The 20602-nt window shown below is 39.6% G+C and overlaps 1 protein-coding gene across 4 annotated transcripts in view; it reads left to right on the forward strand.

Moving 5' to 3' along the window:
* The first annotated feature begins 2563 nt into the window (after window positions 1-2563).
* DNAH11 (dynein axonemal heavy chain 11) overlaps window positions 2564-20602 on the forward strand; it is a 264624-nt gene continuing 246585 nt past the window's right edge. For 2 of the 4 annotated variants that reach the window (XM_016159540.2, XM_016159541.2), the window contains exons 1-6: window positions 2564-2991; window positions 3944-4084; window positions 13749-13945; window positions 14418-14607; window positions 15367-15466; window positions 18015-18226. In XM_016159540.2, coding sequence (XP_016015026.2) covers window positions 2635-2991; window positions 3944-4084; window positions 13749-13945; window positions 14418-14607; window positions 15367-15466; window positions 18015-18226 — 1197 coding nt within the window. In that variant the 5' untranslated portion in view covers window positions 2564-2634. Of the gene's footprint in view, window positions 2992-3943; window positions 4085-7283; window positions 7560-13748; window positions 13946-14417; window positions 14608-15366; window positions 15467-18014; window positions 18227-20602 lie in introns of those variants that run through there. The other 2 variants (XM_016159539.2, XM_016159542.2) reach the window with 2 other exon arrangements.

Consider the following 20602-nt stretch of genomic DNA (forward strand, 5'->3'; position numbering starts at 1 on the left):
CCCCACCATGCAAGGACATTTCAAGCCTATGTGTCATGTCTGCTAACATCCCATGGACCAAAGCAAGTCATATGATTAAGCGCAACTTCACGGGAACAGAAAAGTATACTCTTATCATGAACGGGGATGGAGGGGATAGGGAATATTTACTGAAAAAATCTAAACTGCCATTTTATTACTCCTGTTTCAGATAAGGAAACCAAGGTACCTAAAATGACAGTAGCTGGCTGAGGTCACACACAGCATCTGGTAGAAGTGGAATGCAAACTGGGTATAGCGTCAGTCCGGTCAGTATAAAGCAAGCCTATACCAGTGTTGTGAGGGTGGGAACTTAATCTGTTATTTTTTTCTTGTTATTTCCAGCCCCTAGAAGAGCACTCTGCACTTAGCTGCGATTCAATAAGTATTTATGGAGCAAATAAATGGACTTATCGCAGTACATGGCCCTTGTTGGTTGGTACTTCATAAATGTTAGGTATTTTATTAAAAAAAAATATTCTAACTGTGGGAATAAGGTTAAAAAGGCAGCATGTCTTTACAGTGTCACCTTGGAGCATTGTTTAACTGGTCCACAAAAGGATTACTCAATTATCTAGGGAAATGTACTTTTTTGGACTCATTATCTACTATTTATTACAGATCCAAACTCTGTGAAGTTATATTTTTATTTTTGTTCATTACAGATGTAAATTATTTCTGAAACACAAATTATTGAAAAAAAAAACGACCTTCCCCCCAAGTTTACATTGCCTCAGAGGACATTAAGGATGTTGTATCTAATCTAGCAATAATATTCCAACAGACTTTCTCCTCTGCCTATAAATCCTTTTCTAATTCTCCTTGGAACCAATTTCACCATTTTGTTGGTTTCCTTGATGTGTTGAATAAGTCTTTGTCATGTCTTCATTCTGTATTTCGAGTTACATATGTAACTTTTTGAAAATCATACCTTAACGTTAGCACCATTATTTAATTTTTTTTTCTGCTGAATCAAAGTGTTTTTTTGTTTGTTTGTTTTTTTGTTTTTTTTTTTTACTTTAATACAACTCTTATTTACTGAGTTCCTGTTTCTCTGAGGTAGGGGGAAGCAAAGACCGAATATGGGGCGGGGCGGGAGGAGAAAAGAAACTAAGAAGCATTGTAAGGTGTTTCCAGAGATTTCCAGACTTGCATACTAGCCGCTGAGGCCCCAAGGATTGCAGCCTTGACAGCCCAAGGCATTATAAAGGCTTTCGTGAAGCCGATTAATTTAAGATTCTGATCATTTAACTCAAAAGCTTATAAATGTCTGCCAGAGACAATATCCTGAAAAGAAAAATTATTGAAGCTCTGAATCTTTCTGGAAACACCTACTTCTCAATAATAAGTTTTATATGGATTATTGAGAGCAACACTCCATAGCTCGTACAGGAGGGATGGGAGCTGAAGTCTTTGCAGGCGCGCCTCCAAGAGATTGCAGTTCTGGTTCCAGACCGCCACAGTAAAGCCAGTTGTACTCTTTTTACTGGTGGAATATCTTGCCTTGCATTTGTAAAAAACCCATCAGCAGTGAAATGCAATGAAGTGAAGGTATGCCTGTATTTTGAAATGAACAATTAAAGACGACCAACTAACTTTAGTTCAAGGACAACCGCCCACCTCCATCCCTTCCCAATCTGGCTACTTCAGGAATTAGAATTTCCTGAATAATCTCAACAAATGCCATTCATAGACTGTACTGAAATTCCATTTCCATATGATGAGGACTGTTACTAATCTGAAACTTTTCTCCCTTCGCCTTTTACTCTTGGATTGAACAACGATTCTACATATTTCCCGAGCACTTTGGCGTCTACAAAGAACGCTGTGCATTCTCTTTTTGGACGTACTAACATTCCAGTAAGCGGCTGGCGAGGGTCAGAATCAGGACTTGGAACAGCGAGAAGCTGGATTTCCACACGGAGGAAAGTTGGCTTGCAAGGCTGACTCTTTTCTGGTAATATCTGGACAACCTTCGGCCAAGGCAATAACAGACCTCAGTGCGGGGTCTGAATCCCGGTTCCCACTTCTTCTTCCTTAGTCCCTTTGTGCCTGCGTTTCCTTGCCCAAACAAATAAGATGACCAGCCAGAGAGACCTTGCCTTTCTAGGAATTACATGAAAGAATCAAGGTTTTAGCAGGGAGCTAGACCCCAAAGGGTACGGCTTAAACCACAGCAGTTAAGCAGTGCTGGGCTGCGGTTCTTCCTCACTGGGAGCCCCACGGAGACGTCCAGCGGGCCGAGGAGCGGGAGGGCAGAGGTGGGGGCCCACGGAGCGGCTCAGACCAGCGAAAGGCACTCCCCTCGCCAGGCGGGTTGGAGGCCCAGAGCCCGAAGGCCGCGCCCCCTGGGCGCTCACTCCGCCCCCAGCGGGCCGGGGCGGGGACTCTGTCCCCAGGGAAACGGGACGCGCAGCTCGTCCTGGGCCGGCGCCTCAGTGGGCAGGTTAGCACCGCGCGCCGAAGCCGGGCGCCGAGGAGCTGCAGGAGGGACGCGCGGCCGCGCACGCGGCGGTCGCGGGAGGACGTGGGAGCCACCCCGGGGCGCGCGTGCGGAGAGGTGCCCTCGCCCCCCGAGGGCTGGGCAGCGGCGCGCGCGGGGCGGGCCAGTCCTGCATGCCTAGGACGTGCCCGATGGCAGCCTCGGAGGTGGCTCAGAAGGAGCGAGACGTCCCGACCTTTCGCCGAATCGCGGGCGCCGGCCTGGAGGTGGCGGGCGCGCTGGGGCTGGAGCTGGAGGAAGACGAGGAGGAGGCGGCGGCCAGGAGAGCGCGGAGTTTCGCCCAAGACGCGCGCGTGCGCTTCCTAGGAGGCCGCCTGGAGCAGGTGCTGGGGCTCCCGGCGGAGAAATGGAGCCGGCATTTGGAGAGCGAGGACAACCGGCAGGTCCTGGGCGCGTTTCTGGAGAGCCCCAGCCCCGCCTGCCTCGTGTGCAGCGTCGCAGCCGCGGGGTGGCTCGCAGCCTCCCGGAAGGTAAGGGGCGACGGGCGAGGGGACCCGGCCTGGCCGCCGCCCGGAGGAACGGATCCCCCGGCGGGGCAGGCCAGCCGCGCCTCCTCGGGTTCCCGCGGCGCACGCCCTCGGGCGCTGGAACAAACTTTCGTTGAAGTTGCCCCGGAGTTGGCAGAATTCCCCCCAAATGTGCCTGCTCTGCAGTGCAGCGAGCGGTTTTCTAGAAGGTCAGCCCTGGTGCCTCCTCGCTCCGGATAATGCCGGACGAGCAGAACTAATTTCAGTTTCCCGGGCGGTGGGCGCAAGGTGGGTTCTGTGCCAGATAACTTCCGTCTCAGTCGCTCTTGGGTCACTGTGGAGCCACATCCTTAAAAAAGTTATTTGGCAGAACCCAAATTACTTGTCACGTACTCTGCCTGTTAACCACACTTCATCCCAGGGGAAAAAATACTTAGTCCTTAAAAACAAGTGCTGGGGTAATATGCGCAAACGTGTTTACCAGCCATTGTGGGGTCACGCCTTAATTCCCTTCTTCCCTGCGTTCCTCTTTTATCCCACCCCCTTTTTCAAACGTTTAGACTGTTCGCCCACTTGAAGGTTAAGGTATAGCATTGGCATTTAGCATTTTTAAAGTGTGAAGAGTTTGGAGCAAGGTTGTACAGTGCCTCGGTGAATGTAAAGTGTTACTATCATGACTAGATGTTAGTAGCTGGTAAATAGAATCCCAGAGAAGAGAATAAACGAGCTCGCCTTCGGGTTTTGTGGGTTTTGAATTTTGTTGTTGTTGTTGTTTCGCTACTTTACTAATTGTAACTAATTTTTAAAAATTGTCAGTAGACGAGGAGCAGGAACACTTAGCTCTAGGAGATGCCAGGTTTTGTTTCTTCTGCGAGCGATCTAGCCACCAGTAAGATCCAGCAAACCCTTCATGGAGCCTACACTGTGGACTTAAACTGCATTGTTCTTGTTTCAGATTCCAAGAGATGCAAGACAGAAACTTGTTTATATTGCCAAAATTACTGAAAGCATTGAAGTAAATGACTTCTCTCAAACGGTTTTATTTGGAGAGTTACCACCCTCGTCTCTTGGACATGTAACTGCTTTCCTAGAAGAGGTACTAGTCCATCTTTAGTATTTGAATCTTTCATTTATCTCTGTGATACTTGGAATTCTCTGAGACAACTAACTCTTTTTTAAAGAGAATTTAGAAGCCAGTAATCTCTTTAGCCGGGTGGATGGAGTGTGACAGCATTTGGACTGTTTCTTAAATCAGCTGATAATTAACTGAGTCTAATATTCAACAGGTAGTAGTTTGTAGGACCATCTTTTTCCTCTTTCTAAATAATAGAAGTAAAACAAAAAGCAGCTCAAATTGAAATCTGTACTTAGCTACAAGTTTTAAACTTTACATTCAGAGTAGAGATAAACTTGTACTTTGGAAAAGGTTTTGAAAATTCAGTTTTTCAGATTCCTGTTGGTTTCTAAGTGTCACTCATGACAAATAATGGCAAAAAGTAATGGAAACAAAATGTTAGAAATGGTTGCCCTAAATGTCCTTTCTCTCTCCTTAAATCAGAAATGTACCCTAAACTAATGTTACTGGCACTTCAATGTGCATTATAACCACCTGAGGATTTGGGTAAAGGCAGGCTGATTTAGTAGGTCTGGGGTGGGGCCGATAGTCTGCATTTCTCACCTGATGTTGAAGCTGTTTTGTTCATGGACCAGCTTTGAGGAAAAACTAAGTGACCAGGTTCTGTAGAACCAGAGCAGTGGTTTTCAAACTTTGATGAATGTTAGAATCACGAGGAATTTTCTAATCTACCCATGCCACACCTCAAATCAATGTCAGGAGTTAGTCGTTAAAGATCCCCAGGTGATTTTCATGGGCCTCAGGGGTCAGTAGTTGTTAAAGATCCCCAGGTGATTTTCATGGGCCCCAGGGATCAATAGTTGTTAAAGATCCCCAGGTGATTTTCATGGGCCCCAAACTTTGGGAACCACTGAGTGAGAGAGCAGTAAATCAGATGTCAATAATCAATGCAGTCCCACCAAGGCAGGAATATTCATTCGCCAGTGTGTTTATTATTAACGATCTACCAATCTCTCACCTCTCTTCTACTTCTGGTGTCCCTTTTTCTGTTCTTTTGAAAGGAGGTATTTTCTTGCTGTCTCCGGCCTCTCCCAACTTCAGTACCTTACCTCGGTTTCCCTCCCTTTCTGTGGAATTTACTTGGTTTTGGCTGATTTCAGGAGACACTAAGAAAAGAATTTTCTCTGTTCAGCACTGGGACAGTTCAAGAAATTTTTATCAAACTGAATCTGAGTAAAGGATTTCACGTGAAATGGGAATGACTTTTGTCCTTCAAATCCAGACTGCCGTCAGTCAGCTGGCTCGGAAGGTCAAGGTTGCAGCCATCAGTGGTATTCTTGCTCTTTCAAGTTCTTCTGATCTTGCTCTGAATTTATCTCAGTCTCAGTGCATATCACTCTGAATAAAGGTTTAAATGAAAGAGAGTAAGTTGTTAATAAGTACATCTATAGAAGGTAAGAAACATTCCGAACCTCAGAAGTTAAAGTGCTTTGGAAGATTCTCATTTAATTATACTTGAGGATATGCTACTGGGAAGAAAAGAAAGTGAGGATATCACACTTACCATGCCACTTGGGGTTTATTTATGGAAAAGGCTTAAATTCAATATGAATAGGGCCCTAAGGCATGGCTGTTGATGTTTAGGTTAAAGGCTTCCAAGGCTTGTCTTTGCTTAGTATCCCTTAGTACCACTCACAGTACTGGCTGATGAACAGTGGTTTACGATGACGTGTGAGGTACTCCCAAACCACTCTGTAGTCAAGACCTCTCTCCCAAGTTCCACACTTGGAGATCCACCTGCCTTCCTGCCATGGCCTCCCCACTTGATGATTAATAGATACCTCAAACCTGATGTCTTAAGTGGAACTGACCTTCCCCAACCTGCATTACTTGCTATCCCCAGATATGTAGATGTGAAGTCCATTCCTCTAGTCGCTCAAGCTGGAAGACCTCCGAGTCAGCCTTGTCTCACACCTGGTAGCCATGCTGTCAGTAGATCAAGTCCCACCTTCAAAATATATCCAGAATGGGTCCCATTCTCCCTCCATTGCTGCACTCTGATTCAGTTCACCATTTTCTCACCTGCACTACTCCATCAGTCTCTGAACTGGTCTTCCTGCTTCTATGTGTCTCCCATCTAGAACCTAAACCTTGTTGAAACATGAGTCAGATCATGTCACTTATTGCTCAGACCCTGCACTGGCCCCCCTTTCACACCAACTGAGGGGCTACCCAGGTGCTTATAGAAGTCCAGACTTTGCCTTGTTGCTTACTCTGCATGAGCAGTATTAGAATCACCTGGAAACTTAGAACTATAGACTCTCAGCCCCCCTCCAGAGCTACTGCATTAAGACCATCAGGTGTTTCTTATTCCTGTTAAGGATGAAGGCTCTGGTCCGAAATCTCTGGTCTACCCTCCTCCTCACCTCTCTAAACTCATCTCACTTGCTGACTCATGGCCCCTTGCTGATCCTCGGTTGTTTCAGGCACACCGCTGGGCCTTTGCTCTTGCTATTTCTTTATCATCCCCCAGAATCCACTCAGTCACCTTCTTTATGTTCTTTAAGTCCTTTTGCTCAAATACCTCTTTTCGGCAAAGTCTGCCTCATGGAGAGCAGGAGTCTTTGCAGGGCGGGGATCAGGGTCAGGCAAGTGAGGCACCTACTTTAAGAGCAAAATTCACCGAGGCTTGGGGCAGGGAACAAAAACAACTTAGTAATCAAGCTAAATATTTAATGTTATATTTAGAATCAAAATTAATGCAACCCCCCCTAACACTTTACATAAAAATAGGATCACTGATAATGCCATGCCAAGTCATACTGAAGTATGAGCCAAGAAAAAGTAGGTAATACTGATACTGTTTTTATTGAAAAATGTTGATGTTACTCATTGTGAATTTCTTGCATTAATTTTTATTTAAAAATATATTAAAATATTCATCTTGATTATCAAGTTTTTTGGTGCCTTGGGTGTCTCTATTGTTCCCAAGTGAGTGCCTTACTTGTCCAAGCCCTGAATCTTTGTTAGCTCACTGCTGTGTCCCAAACACCCAAGACATTGCCTGATACAGAGTAGGAGCTCAGTAAGTACTTGGTTTAATAAGGGCTGATACCCTGTTCCTATAAGGGACAAATTAGTGAAGCTTCAAGATATTTAGAGAAAAACATTTGTTGTATAATCTCTTCTATCTCTATTTGAATTTTTTTTGACATTTATGTGCAAAAGACACTTTGGGAATTTTGTGCTAATAAGCTCACAGTGGTTATTTGTTCAGTTAATCAATATTTATCATTACCTACTTGATGCTACTGAGTGGACACACCTGGCAATTATTGAGGCAGTTTCTAATACACGCCCTCAGAAAGCGTGTATTCAAATTAGGGAGGCGGGCAGCTAAGCCAACGGTGATAGGGCGTGTTTACCGTAGAGGTCTTAGTAGCGTGCTGTCGGAGCCGACTGGCATCGTCCCACATCCGGAAGGACGGCAGAGAAGGTAGGAAGTCTCGAATAGGATAATCATAGGTCTTGGTTTGCCTGGGGCTTTTCTGGTTTGTACCTGTTACAGATGAGTTAACATCTAATAATTTTTAGTGTTCTTTTGACTGTCAAAAGCATCCACAGTGGTGTGGTAACTCATTTGGTTCCCGTAGTGTCGAAGGACCAGGAGGAGATAGCTAGATGTAGGAAATAGAGGCAGGGTTTTCCCACCAGAGGGAGAAGCACTGCAAAGGAACAGGTGAGGAAATACAGGTCCATTTTTTTAAAAAAACAAGTTAACCAGTGTCACTAGATTGGGAAACCAGAGCTGGAGGGCGGTGAGAAATAAGGCTGGAGAGGCTGATTAGGAAATAAACAGCCTTGTAACTTTTTTCAGATAGTTGTCTGCGAAGACAATTGCCATACCCAAATCTTTGCATTTATTGGAAGATGGTTGTGGTAATGCATGTTCTATGAAGGTGGTTTATTTTGTTTATTTATTTATTTATTTTTTAATCAGAACAGGCTTAATTTGGAAGTTTCAGCTAAATGAAATGTCAGTGGTCATTTATGACTTTCATTTCGATCAACTTCTCACTTTCTGGGTGACTTGTACATTAACAAGGAAAACATTAAGTGCAAGGATTGGCGAATTGGTGACTCAGTTCAAAAGTAAGGGAGAGGCTGTTAATGAGGCAGTGATTGGATTGAAAGGTATTGAGGGAATTGTTTAGTGTTGGGGTTCTTAAGTGGGACAGATTAAGGAAGGGATGGACCAGGTGAACTGAGGCGGGGAAAGTCATTTGCGACTTTGTATTTTTTTTTTCTCATTTAAAAGATTAAATACACTCTCATGTTCAATGTTGAATAATCTTTGGAGTCTGACTCAGATATTCACCGATTAACGGTAATTCATGATGTGCCGGGGCCTCTCGAGCTTTTCTCTCCGGCTTCAGTCTCTCTCCTGAACTCCAAGCTTAGACATCCACCTTCTGTCCTTCCACACGTGGCCACTCAATGCATCATGACATCTGCAGTCTGACATGTCGAAAATTGAACTCTTGATCTGCCCTTCAACATTGTGTGTTTCCTTACGTTATTATTAGTAACTGTATTATATACTTATATTTAGCAAAAGTGTTTTAGATGTTATATAGTTATTGCTTTCATTAGGTATTATATTGAAAGAAACCATAATTGTGAATGCTCAACAAGCCAGAAAAGTATGATTTGGTTCTTGTTGTCAGTGTCTGAGCCCATATCCTTGGACATTCCAATTTAAGAAGTCTGCGAGAGGCCCAAGTCTCTGTGTTTTGAAAATGTTTCCTAAGTAATAGTCTCTACTGATTTAAGAAGCATTGTAAAAAGAAACTCCCCAGTTTAAAAAAGGTTAAAAGAAATATGGTAAGAGAACTACAGCAAAGACACTATAGTTCTTTTACCTATAGTTATATACCCTTAGTAAACATCTCCAAATTCTTTTGGTTCACAGAAAAGTTTGGGTTTTGGGGTTTTTTTATTTGTTTGTTTTACAGCCAAAGCATTTTTTTTTTAATTTAAATTTTTTTTTTCAATTACAGTTGACATTCAATATTATATTAGTTTCAGGTGTAGAGCATAGTGGTTAGACACTTACATAATTTAATAAGTGATCTTCCCAACAAGTCTAGTACCTCCCGCCCCCTTGCATATATCCGTCCAGTGCCCCCTGGTACCATACACAGTTATTACCATGTTATTGACTATATTCCCTATGCTGTATTTACATCCCCATGACTATTGACTATGTTATAAGTGCCCATTTGTACTTCTTAATCCTTTCATCAACCTACCTGGCAACCATCAGTTTGTTCTCTGTATCTATGAGTTTATTTCTGATTTGTTTGTTGATTTTTTTTTTTTTTGATTCTACATATAAGCGAAATCATACAGTATTTGTCTTTGACGTATTTCATTTAGTATAATACCATTTGGGTCCATCCATGTTGTTGCAAATGGTGAGATTTCATTCTTTTTTATGGCGGAGTGTGTATGTACCACATCTTTATCCAGTCGTCTATTGATAGACACTTCGGTTGCTTCCATATCTTGGCTGTTGTAAATAATGCTGCAGTGAATAATAGGGGCGCATACATCTTTTCAAATTAGTGTTTTGGATTTCTTTGGATAAACACTCAGAAATGGGATTGCTGGGTCATATGGTAGTTTTATTTTTAACATTCTGAAGAACCTCCATACTGTTTTCCATACATAGTGCCTGTACCAATTTGCAATTCCATCAAGAGTGTATGAGGGTTTACTTTTTTCAACATCCTCACTAATACTTGTTCGCTGAGTTTTTGATGATAGCCAGTCTGACAGGTGTGAGGCTATATCTAATTGTGGTTTTACTTTGCATTTCTCTGATAATTAGTGATGTTGAACATCTATTTATATGTCTATTGGCCATCTGTATGTCTTCTTTGGAGAAATGTCTATTCAGGTCCTCTGCCCATTTTTTAATGGGATTATTTCTCTTTTTGGTGTTAAGTTACAGGAGTTCCTTATATATATTGGATATTAACCCCTCACTGGATGTATCATTGGCAAATATCTCCCATTCAGCAGGTTCTTTTCATTTTGTTGATGGTTTCCTTTGTTATGCAAAACCTTTTTAGTTTGATGTAGTCTCATTTATTTGTTTTTTCTTTTGTTTCTCTTGCTCAAGGGGCATATCCAAAAAAAAATATTACTAAGAGTAATATCAGAGTTTACTGCTTATGTTTTCTTCCAGGTGTTTTTTGTTTTACATTTAAGCCTTTAATTCATTTTGAGTTTATTCTTGTATGTGGTGTAAGAAAGTGGTCTAGTTTCATTTTTTTTGCATGGACCTGTGTAGTTTTCCCAGTGCCATTTATTGAATAGATTGTCTTTACCCCATTGTATAATCTTGCCTCTTTTTTCATAGATTTATTGACCATGTAAATGTGGGTTTATTTCTGGGCTCTTTATTCTGTTTCATTGGTCTATGTGTCTGTTTTTATGCCAGTACCATGCTTTTTTGGATGCTATAGCTTTATAGTATAATTTGATAGCAGGTAGCATGATACCTTTAATTTTGTTCTTATTTTTCTGAGGGTTACTGTTGCTATTCGGGGTATATTATGGTTCCAAATAAATTTTAGGAATATTTGTTCTAGTGCTGTGAAAAATGCCATTGATATTTTGATACGGATTGCATTGACTGTATAGATTGCTTTGGTAGTATAAACATTTTAACAATGTTGAGTCTTCCTATCATTAACATGGTATATGCTTACATTTATTACTATCTTTTTAAATTTCTTTATTATCTTATAATTTTCTGAGTACAGGTCTTTACCTCCTTGGTTAAATTTATTCCTAGGTATTTTATTCCTTTTTTTCATGCAAATACAAATGAAATTATTTTCTTAATTTCTCTGATAGTCATTATTGGTGTATAAAAATGCCTCTGATTTCTAAATATTAATTTTGTATCCTGCTTTACTGAATTGATTTACCAGTTCTAACAGTTTTTTGGTGGACTCATCAGAGTTCTCTCAGTTGTCACTTCTCTTTCATTTATCATTTTATTTATATGGGTCTTCTTGATGAGTCTGGTTAAAGGTTTATCAGTTTAGTTTATCTTTTCAAAGAACTAGCTCTTGGTTTCATTGATCTTTTGTATTTTTTTAGATTCCAATTTATTTATTTCCTTTTTGATTTTTATTGTTTCCTTCTAATCACTTTAGGCTTTGTTCTTTTTCTAGTTCCTTTAGGTGTAAAGTTAGATTGTTTGAGATTTTTGTTTGTTTCTTGAATTAGGCCTATTTTGCTATGACTTTCCCTCTTAGAACTGCTTTGGCTGTGTCCCACAGATTTTTGGAGTCATGTTTTTATTATCATTTGTCTTAAGATATCCTTCAGTTTCTTCCTTGATCTCATTGTTAAACCATTCATTGTTTAGTATCATGTTATTTAAGCTCTATGTGATTTTTCAGTTTTTTTTTCTTGTAATTAATTTCTAGTATCATACCATTATGATAGGAGAAGATGCTTGGTATGTTTTCAGGTCTTCTTAAATTTACTGAAACTTGTTTTGTGGCCTAATATATGGTCTTTCCTAGAAAATGTTCTGTCTGCTCTAGCAGCCCTCCATCTCACTCAAATGGAATCTCTGCTGATTTTCACAGCCACATGTAGTGGGAACTTCTCTTCCTAGCACTAATTGTTCGGAGTGGGGAGCCCAGTGTGGGGTAGAACCCCTTGCTTCTCAGTGAGGTCCACAGCCAAGATATCCCTCCCAATTCTTAACTTCCAAATGTGGATGCAGGACCAGCCATTTCACATCTCTTCTCCTCCTACCAGTCTCGATGTGGCTTCCTTAGACCCTTAGTTTTAGGACTTCTGTTTAGCTAGTCTTCAGGTCGTTTTTAAGGGTGATTGTTATACAATTTAGTTGTAACTTTGGTGTAGTCATAGGAGGAGATGAGCACAGCATTTACCTGCTCTTCCATCCCATTGGAAGTTGGGTTTTTCCTTATAAATCACAGAAACTTGATAAAGTTCCCAACTGAAACAAGACAAAACCCCAAATTAATTGAATTACTTTGTATATAGTTTAACAAGATTTATTATAATTAAAAAGCACATCCTAGGTCTGTTTGTTTTAAATGAAATTTATAGAGATCCTTTAGCTGTGTAGAGCATGTAGGTTAGAACTTCAGAATAGTTTTATCTACAGCTTGTGACACAAATATTTAATTTTAAAAGAAGTTGGCCTTGTCACAGAATAGTATATAGCGAAAGTTTGAAACACTACCCAGTGAATTAGAAATGTTGAATAACCAGAATTTTCCTCACATCTGACTTTTAGAAAAAGCTGTTGATATTGAGAATTTAATATAGAAAGCAGTTTTCCAGTGGGTCAAGTCATGTCCAGCTGAACAAGCCTTAATTCCTCAGTATGGCTTCCAAAATTCTTCATGAACCACCCTGCCTTACTTGCAGCCATTCATTTTAGGGGCTCTGGCTCTAATTTCAGGCAGGCCAATCTAGCAGTTTCCCAGAAGCACTATACTTCAGTGTTCAGTTTTCTGGAATGCCTGCCCTGATTTGTTCATCTTAAAGATTTCAACCAAGTAGTTACTTTCCTGGCAAGTCTTTCCTAAATACTCCTCTCTCCCAGAACTAGGTGTTTGTCCTGTGATTCTACATGATTACATCTTGAATGTGCCTGTAATTATGACAGTTATTATATCAAGGGACCTAACCCACTAAGCTTATAGAAGGTTGAGACTATTTTTTACTAATCTCTGTATTCCTAGCTTAACAAATAAGTGGGTGCTAAGCAGGAACAGTGTCATAAGAAAACAATTCAGAAAGATTTGTTTCAACACCATTAGAAAACCAAAGTGAATTTTCAGTTTGTTTTCAATTAACTATAAGATTGTGTTATCAAATAAACTTTAAAATGGTAGAATAACTATTTTCTGAGTATTTTAGCTAATGGATATTTTACAGCATAATGCTAATAAACTGGACAGATTACATCAAATACTGAAAAATGTTTAAAAATTAGTAAATATTGAAAAGAGTGAGAAAGCAAGAAGAGACTAATTTTATTATCTCAACAAACTCATTAATTACTTAAGGAATAAAAAAAATTAGAGTTCTAGGACTAAAAAAATTAGGGTTTTCACATATATAATCTCATTGATATACCCAATTTAATGGTAGAAGGAGTCCCCCAAAGCACCATGTGATTCAATAAACATCTTTCTGAATATCAAACTTTAATTCACCAGGATGCCACCCAGGGCTTGAGAAGATAAATTTACTCTTGTCTTCATGTAATTCAAAAAGATTTTGTTCATTAATATACCTGCCAGTGTGCTCAGCTTGCATTAAGAAAGCGGTTTACTTAACACAATTTTGCTTATGCAGTGTTTGAGTTATTGAGAACCTCCACAAATGTTTGATAAATAGATAAATGAATGGAGAAGCAATAAATTATTTCCTCTTTGAAAAAATTAATCTCATTAAGTCTAAATGGGTCATCGATTTTTGTCTTTGTAGATTTGACATCATAGGAGTACATTTATGAAATTTAGTGGTTTTGTTGCCAATTTTGTTTGACAAGAAAATCTTTGAAGGAACACGTTGTCTGTAAATTAACTGCTTTTAAAATTGTTTCTCTTTCTAGATTTTAGTACCAATTCTTTCTAATAGGAACAACCATAAATCCTGGTCCTGTTTTATTTCACAAGACATGGAACGTCATATAGAAGTCATGAAAAATAAAATACATATTTTTAGGGGTAAAATGTTGAGAAGAACTCTTCTACCAATTCCCACTATTGCAGGAAAAATTGACCTGGATCAGAAATATCCAGAGACCAAGTACGTAATGATACAGTATATAAAGGATATTAAAATAGGAGGCCAACATACCCATTTAATATCACAACCTCAGCAAACTGTTGGCAAAATAGAATTATTGTAACTACTTTATATTTTTTAAATAACATGCTGAAACACCATGTGTATGATTTACTTTTCAATGTATACTTTTTAAAAGCAGAGTACAAAAAACAAGCTGTAACAATTGCCATGATGTCACTGATATTCTTTTAGTAAAATGGTTTCGAAGATGATTATTCTGTTCAACAGTGTTTTTTAATGTTAGAGATATACCAGTGGCAATGTCACAACTCAAGTTGAGGCCATAAATATAATGGATCTGATTTTGAAGTATTTATATTTAGAAAACTAGTTTATGGATACATAAAATACTTATTAAAATCCAAGTCCTATTTTTATTTGGATGAAATGATTTATTTTTGAATTGTGTCAATCCTTTCAATGTATGTAGACTAGAGCCAAATGAAAGGACAGTACTCCATGCAATTGAATCAGTGGTTATTAAATGGTCACATCAAATCCAAGAAATTGTAGAGAAAGATTCGGTGCAGCCTTTGCTGAATGGTCTTCACTCAAATCCTCAAACTGAACTGGATTTCTGGGCGATGAGGAGAGAGAATCTATCATGCATTTATGATCAAGTAAGTAGAGTGTCCTAAAAATTGCTTGTAAATTGAATTAGCAAAGTAATTTCTAGAATTTGGTCTCTAGAGCAGTGATTTCCAATAACTAAAGATCTAAATACTGCCTTTGAATGACTTAATAGTTCGCTCCCTTTTCTTATTCCAAAGTGCTATGCGGTATGCACTTTAAAAATTAATGGGGATTGAAAGTAGTTTTTGCGTTTTTGAGAATATTTTGACAGCATTTGAGATAATTGGAAACACTTTGTGGCGCAGAAGGAGTGGTTCCCCCAGGGAAATAGTGAAGACTATAAGATTTGATTAGTCGATTTAATTGATTTGGGAAGGGCAGGGTCTTGCTTAGTGAAGAGAAATAGCTTATGGAGAGCTAACTTTGGTTCCTCTTTTGGGTGCTTGCCTTAAAATTACTCAGTGTTCTAAAAACTAAGATGTTTATTCATGTGTTCATATGTCTCAGAAATTTTATGAAACAGCAAGAAATTTTATATGGAAATTTTAATATTTTACATATATAATAGTAAGCAAATTGACAGACTTTTCTGAAAATTCAAATGAAGAAAACCATAAATGCAAAATAAAATACAAGCTTAAGGAAAATAATATTAATTTTAAAATTACTTTCGATTTGAAACCAGATATGTTTTTGAGGGTTAAATAATGTTTGTATTGTGCATGAGTGACGTATAATTTAGATTATTAATACATTCTGTAATGAAATAATCTAGCTTATATTTGTTAACTTTTTCAAAAATTTAGCTTCAGGCTCCGCTTGTCCTCAAAATGGTTAAGATCCTGAAAACCAAACAAAGTAGCTATTTCCCAGCTTTGAAGGATGTTTTCGTGACCGTGAAAAACGGTAAGACTCTTGCTCTTTGGCCTGCATCCATGTCCCTCAGGGTCCCTGTCTGCCCGTTCAGCCTCAGCTGCCCCTCTGTCATTAGCCTGTTCATGAGGTGATGACATTGGACTCCTCTAATGATGAATTCATCCTAACCATCTATATTTTCTTCTCCAGTTATTCTAAACTACTTTTAGGGTATGTGGTAGGCACCTAGCAAAGTGGCTCCACATTGCAGTTTTAATGAGAATGTATGCATGGAGGGGAAAGACCTTTGGTATTCAGCAGGAGGTGAATGGAAACCTGGCATTGAGCTTTTCTACAATTAGTCCAGTTATCACCAGTAGAATTTCTGAATGTGTTCCACATCACCACTCATTTAGTTGTCATTGAAGTTTTGGTGAAGATTAAACGTACAGAGAAGAGAGTTAGTTTGTTGAATTTTGAACAGGTAAATACATGCACATTGTTAAAAAGCAGTAATTAGGTATTCAGTGAAAAGTCTCCTTGTCCTCTCGCTATCCAGGTTTAACCCACCTAGGTGTAACAGCCCTCCTCAGTTTCTGGATTTCTGTGCATACTTCTTTAGGCATTTGTTAAGCAAATATGGATATACACAATACTGAAGTTTTAAATGATAAACTTGTAAGATAATATGGACAGATAACGTTTATTATTTGTTTCTAACATTAGAAAATTTTACCTTTTTTCTTATGTAACGTGGAAAGCGAGGAAATACTTAAAATCCATTTTCAAAATGTTTTAATATCTCTTTAGGTTTTTCTCCATGAATTCAGCTTGAGGCCACTAGATAAGGGAGAATATTTGGTCTTGGGGGTCTGTCAGGACTGGTTACCTATCCCAGATTCACTCAGTATATCTTAAATTTGCTGGGCCTCTGGTTTTCATTGGCCTTTTTTGCAGAATTGTGAGTATTAGAGCAATATTTCTCATCCTTGTCACCATTGACATTTTGGCAGAATAATTCTATGTTTTGGGGAGCCGTTCTATGTTTTGTAGGATGTTTAGCAAGCGTTGCGGGCCTCTGCCAACTCCCCTAACCCCAGCTGCGACAATCAAGAATGCCTTGAGATATGACCCCTTGGGGCAAAACCTTCCCTGACTGAGGATTACTAGATTGAAGATATGGTGTAAACTATGTCCTCAATAAGTAGAATCTCCTCGTGTTTTTTCATGTTAGTATAAGACAACATCTTCTGTGGATGAAGCCTCTACAGGAATGAATCCCAAGGGTCCTCTAGCCTTATGAGCACATAGTCTGAAGATTCAGAAGAAACACTTTCATAGAACACGTGGCCCAAAGCCATGGTCAGTTAGAGACAGAAGGCCCCCTCTCAAAAACACACTCGAGGCCTTGTGAAATTACCAGATGTGCTTATCGCATTTAAAGGGCACTTACTGATTAGATGCAGTTATTTAATTTTTAAATTAATATTGATAAAAACACTAATTTCACAACAACAGGAGTGCACTTGGGAGAGAAAATAGTTCCAGGTTCCCTCTGCCTTCCAGGTCTTTATGTTAGGTGGACAGATGGATTGGTTACATGTCAAGCAGAGGGACAAGGATGGGTGTTTAGCTGACTCTGACAGCTCAAAACAGATTTGGCAGGTGGTTTTTTGTTTTGTTTTGTTTTTTCCCTGACAGGAGTCTTCTGGGATAACACCAGAAAATAAAAACGTACTTCATTACCTACCTTCATAAATAAAGTCCATTTTCAGTTCATCAAAGGTGTCTATAGCCTCAGGAGCAAAATTGAGCCTGGTGGAGATCCATTCGGGCACATTATACAAGGACCAATTTTAATCAAGAGAAATTTGGATTAGATTATGCAGTAATTAATAATAGTTAACTATTTAAACTTTTTCTTATATATAGCATTTAAAAAAAGTCTTATTGTCATGCTTAACATTTTTTAAAATGAGGTAAAAGTGAATAACAAAAATAACCCCTTTAAAGTGTACAATTGAGTGGCATTTAGTACATTCATGATGTTGTACAACCACCACCTCTAATTAGTTCCAAAATATTTTCATCATCCATGCTTAATTTCAAAAGCTATATTTTGATTAATAATAGAATAGAATATTTCTCAGTCATTGCATGGGTTCTTACACTTATAGGAAACTAGAATGAGACAGTAAATGATTAAATTGTGCTAGTCTAACTACCTAGGAGAAATAACATTCTAGTGATGAAGCTTGTGATCCAAACCAAAGAGACAGTAACCTCACAGTGATGTTTTATTCCTGGAGTTGAGTAGATTTCTTTAGACTGTAATGGTATATTCCCACCAAGTCTTCAGTCACAATTTCCATACGCTGTGCGAGCGACTACAGCAGGGCTCACCTGAATTTACAGATGGACAGTGGATCAAGACTTCCAAACCTGTCATGTGTCCATTGAGAAATAGGACAATATTTAAACACTGCCATGTTGTTTCACCATTATTCTCTTGAACCTGTAAAGTGAATTTAGAAAAGAGAACAAAAAAAAAAAAAAAAAGAGACTGCCTTACATCAATGGTGGTTTTCTTTTCCATCAGCTCTCCTAGAAGCCCAAGATGTGGAACTTCACCTGAGACCACTGAGGAGACACATTCAGTGTCTCCAGGAGACGGAATTCCCGCACACTCGTGTGTTAATCGCCCCGCTATTTCATACCATCTGTCTGATCTGGAGTCATTCCAAGTTTTATAATACACCCGCTCGGATTATAGTTTTATTGCAAGAGTTTTGTAATCTCTTCGTTGACCAGGTATGTAGCATTCAAAATAGGGACACAAAGGATCATTACCATGTGGTAGGTTTTATTTTATTAGATCAATGAAGAATGAGTAAATCCAGGCTGCAGTCAGAACACAATCTTTCTTTCTTTTTTTTTAGAGAGGACTTTTGTGCTAATAAGGTCCAAGTGTTTATTTTTCATCCTAAATACAACAAATTGGAACTTAGATACAAAGGACAAGTAGTCGCTGGATTTTGCTTGTTGAATGTCCTACCTTTCTTTAAAGAGGTTTAAGACAGTTTCTACTAAAAGGCAGATATGCATAGTACTTTGTAGCTTTCTGTTAGGTTTCCGCAGGATCACTGGCTGATGGAGGCTTTTGGAAAGTAAAGTAAGAGAATCTGGCTAGAAAAGAATTATCCTCAAAAACCAGTGGTGGAATTGTATTAAAAGAATTCTGATTTATTGTTGATCTCTAAAAATCTCTTGTTTATAGTTGTTTCTCTTCAGTCATCGAAATGTTTACAAAAAATTGGACTGTTGCGCTTCCTTTCTGTGCGAACATTCATTCTTCTCGTGTCCGTAATATCAGAGAATATGACATAGTTCGAGACCTAAAAGTTACTTGGAGGGCACATATGCAGTGGTTTCTGGGGGCTGTGGGCGTCATAGTCTGCTTAAGCTGCCGTAACATAGACTGGGTGGCTTTTTATTTTGAGAAATTAGTAATTCATAGTTTAGGAGCCTAGAAGCCCAGATCAGGATGCCCACATGGTTATGTTCCAGAGAGAGCTCTCTTCTATCTTGCAGATGGCTGCCTTCTTTCTGTCCTTATCTGGTAAAAAGAGATCTCTCTCTCCTTGTAAAGCCACAGTCCTATCGGATTAGGGCCCCACCCATATGACCTCATTTAATTACCGTAATTGCCTCCTGAAGATCCTGTCTTTAGATAGTCACATTGGCGGTTAGGGTTTCAACATATGAATTTTGGGGGACACAACTCAGTCCACAACAGGGTGTGTGTCTGAACCACTAAGGAGTTTTTGTGAAACACATGCCAGAGGATTAGAATCTGGGTATGCGGCTTCGCCTTCGAGTTCTTAAGAAGGCTTGCCGCCAGAATCGGATCTCCTCTAGCTGCAGCCGGCAAATTGGAGTAAAAACCGTATATGTTTATGTGATGCTGGAAAGTCCAAGAATGCAGTGACATCAGGAATAGCTTGTTCTAAGGGGCTAGATAATTTCAGAGCTTCCTACCATCCTCCACCTTGCTGGTTTGTGTTTGACTTTATTATCCTCAGCTGCTCACGACATGTGAAGTAAGATGGCTCTCTGTAGTCCCAAGTGTACATTCTCGTAGTAGAGAAACTTCACTGGAAAGAGGCTGTTTTTCCTTTTTTTTTTTTTTTGGTTCTGGCTCAGTGCATTTTATTTCCATTCCTGGGATAATCATTGTGGCCAAAATGGATACTTTAGAAAGGCCCGGGCGTCTTGCTAGAGGACAGTGGGCAACTTGATTGACCTAAATCGCTGATCTAGTCTAATGCTTCCCAGAGGTTTCACATCATGGCTCATATAGAAAATTAAAATTTTTGTATTACATAGAAGGGATTAGGAGCCCTGAAAGTTTTCTTGTCATCAAGACACACAGTGTGGAGTTTCCGCTGCCCCAGGCACCAGAACTGTGCTGTTCTAAGCAATAAAGAGAACAATGTTGTTGATACACTGGTCGGGGGATTGTGTTCCAACCCAATCCCTGATCCTTTTTTTTTCAGATGAATTAAGCGAGACTGGAAAGATGACATTTGCTCAATTTCCATGAGAATTTAGGAGAAATCCAGACTAGAGAACAGGTCTCCTGACCAGCAGTTAAGAGTCGTGAGTCATGACATTGAGTTATTAACATGCTCACGTTTTTTTCTCTGCTTCTGAAGATACATAGGAAGGACATTGGGCGTCAGACCAACTTGGATTCAAATCCAATCGTACCACTTAAGAGAAGTTGAATTACTTCCCTGAGCCTCAGTTTCCACATCTGTAAGTGTGCATAATGCCTCATCCACAGACTGTTGTGCGGCTCAGAAGGAATAACTTAAGTGACATGTCCAGTGTGGCATTTCATAGAGGTTCATAAAAGTTAGGTCCAAACTGTTGACTTACAAGCTAGGTGAAGGTATTGATGGGCGGTAATAGGCCAGTTCCTCGCGATATTTTATCATCTCTTCTGGCTTCATTCTGCTTAGGTTTCTCCTCTGTGCAAACGTAATGCTTGCTCCGTTGCAAGCGAGTGCCCTGGGTCCCAGCGGTTTCACCCCCACGTGACAGACCATGACTCCTTTTGCAGGGTCAGCGATGACAACCACCACTTCTCGCAACCCCCTTTTGAGGGATCCTCAGCTCATTTGG

This window comes from Rousettus aegyptiacus, unplaced genomic scaffold (assembly GCF_014176215.1).
Source record: "Rousettus aegyptiacus isolate mRouAeg1 unplaced genomic scaffold, mRouAeg1.p scaffold_m13_p_13, whole genome shotgun sequence".
Taxonomy (NCBI): Eukaryota; Metazoa; Chordata; class Mammalia; order Chiroptera; family Pteropodidae; genus Rousettus; species Rousettus aegyptiacus.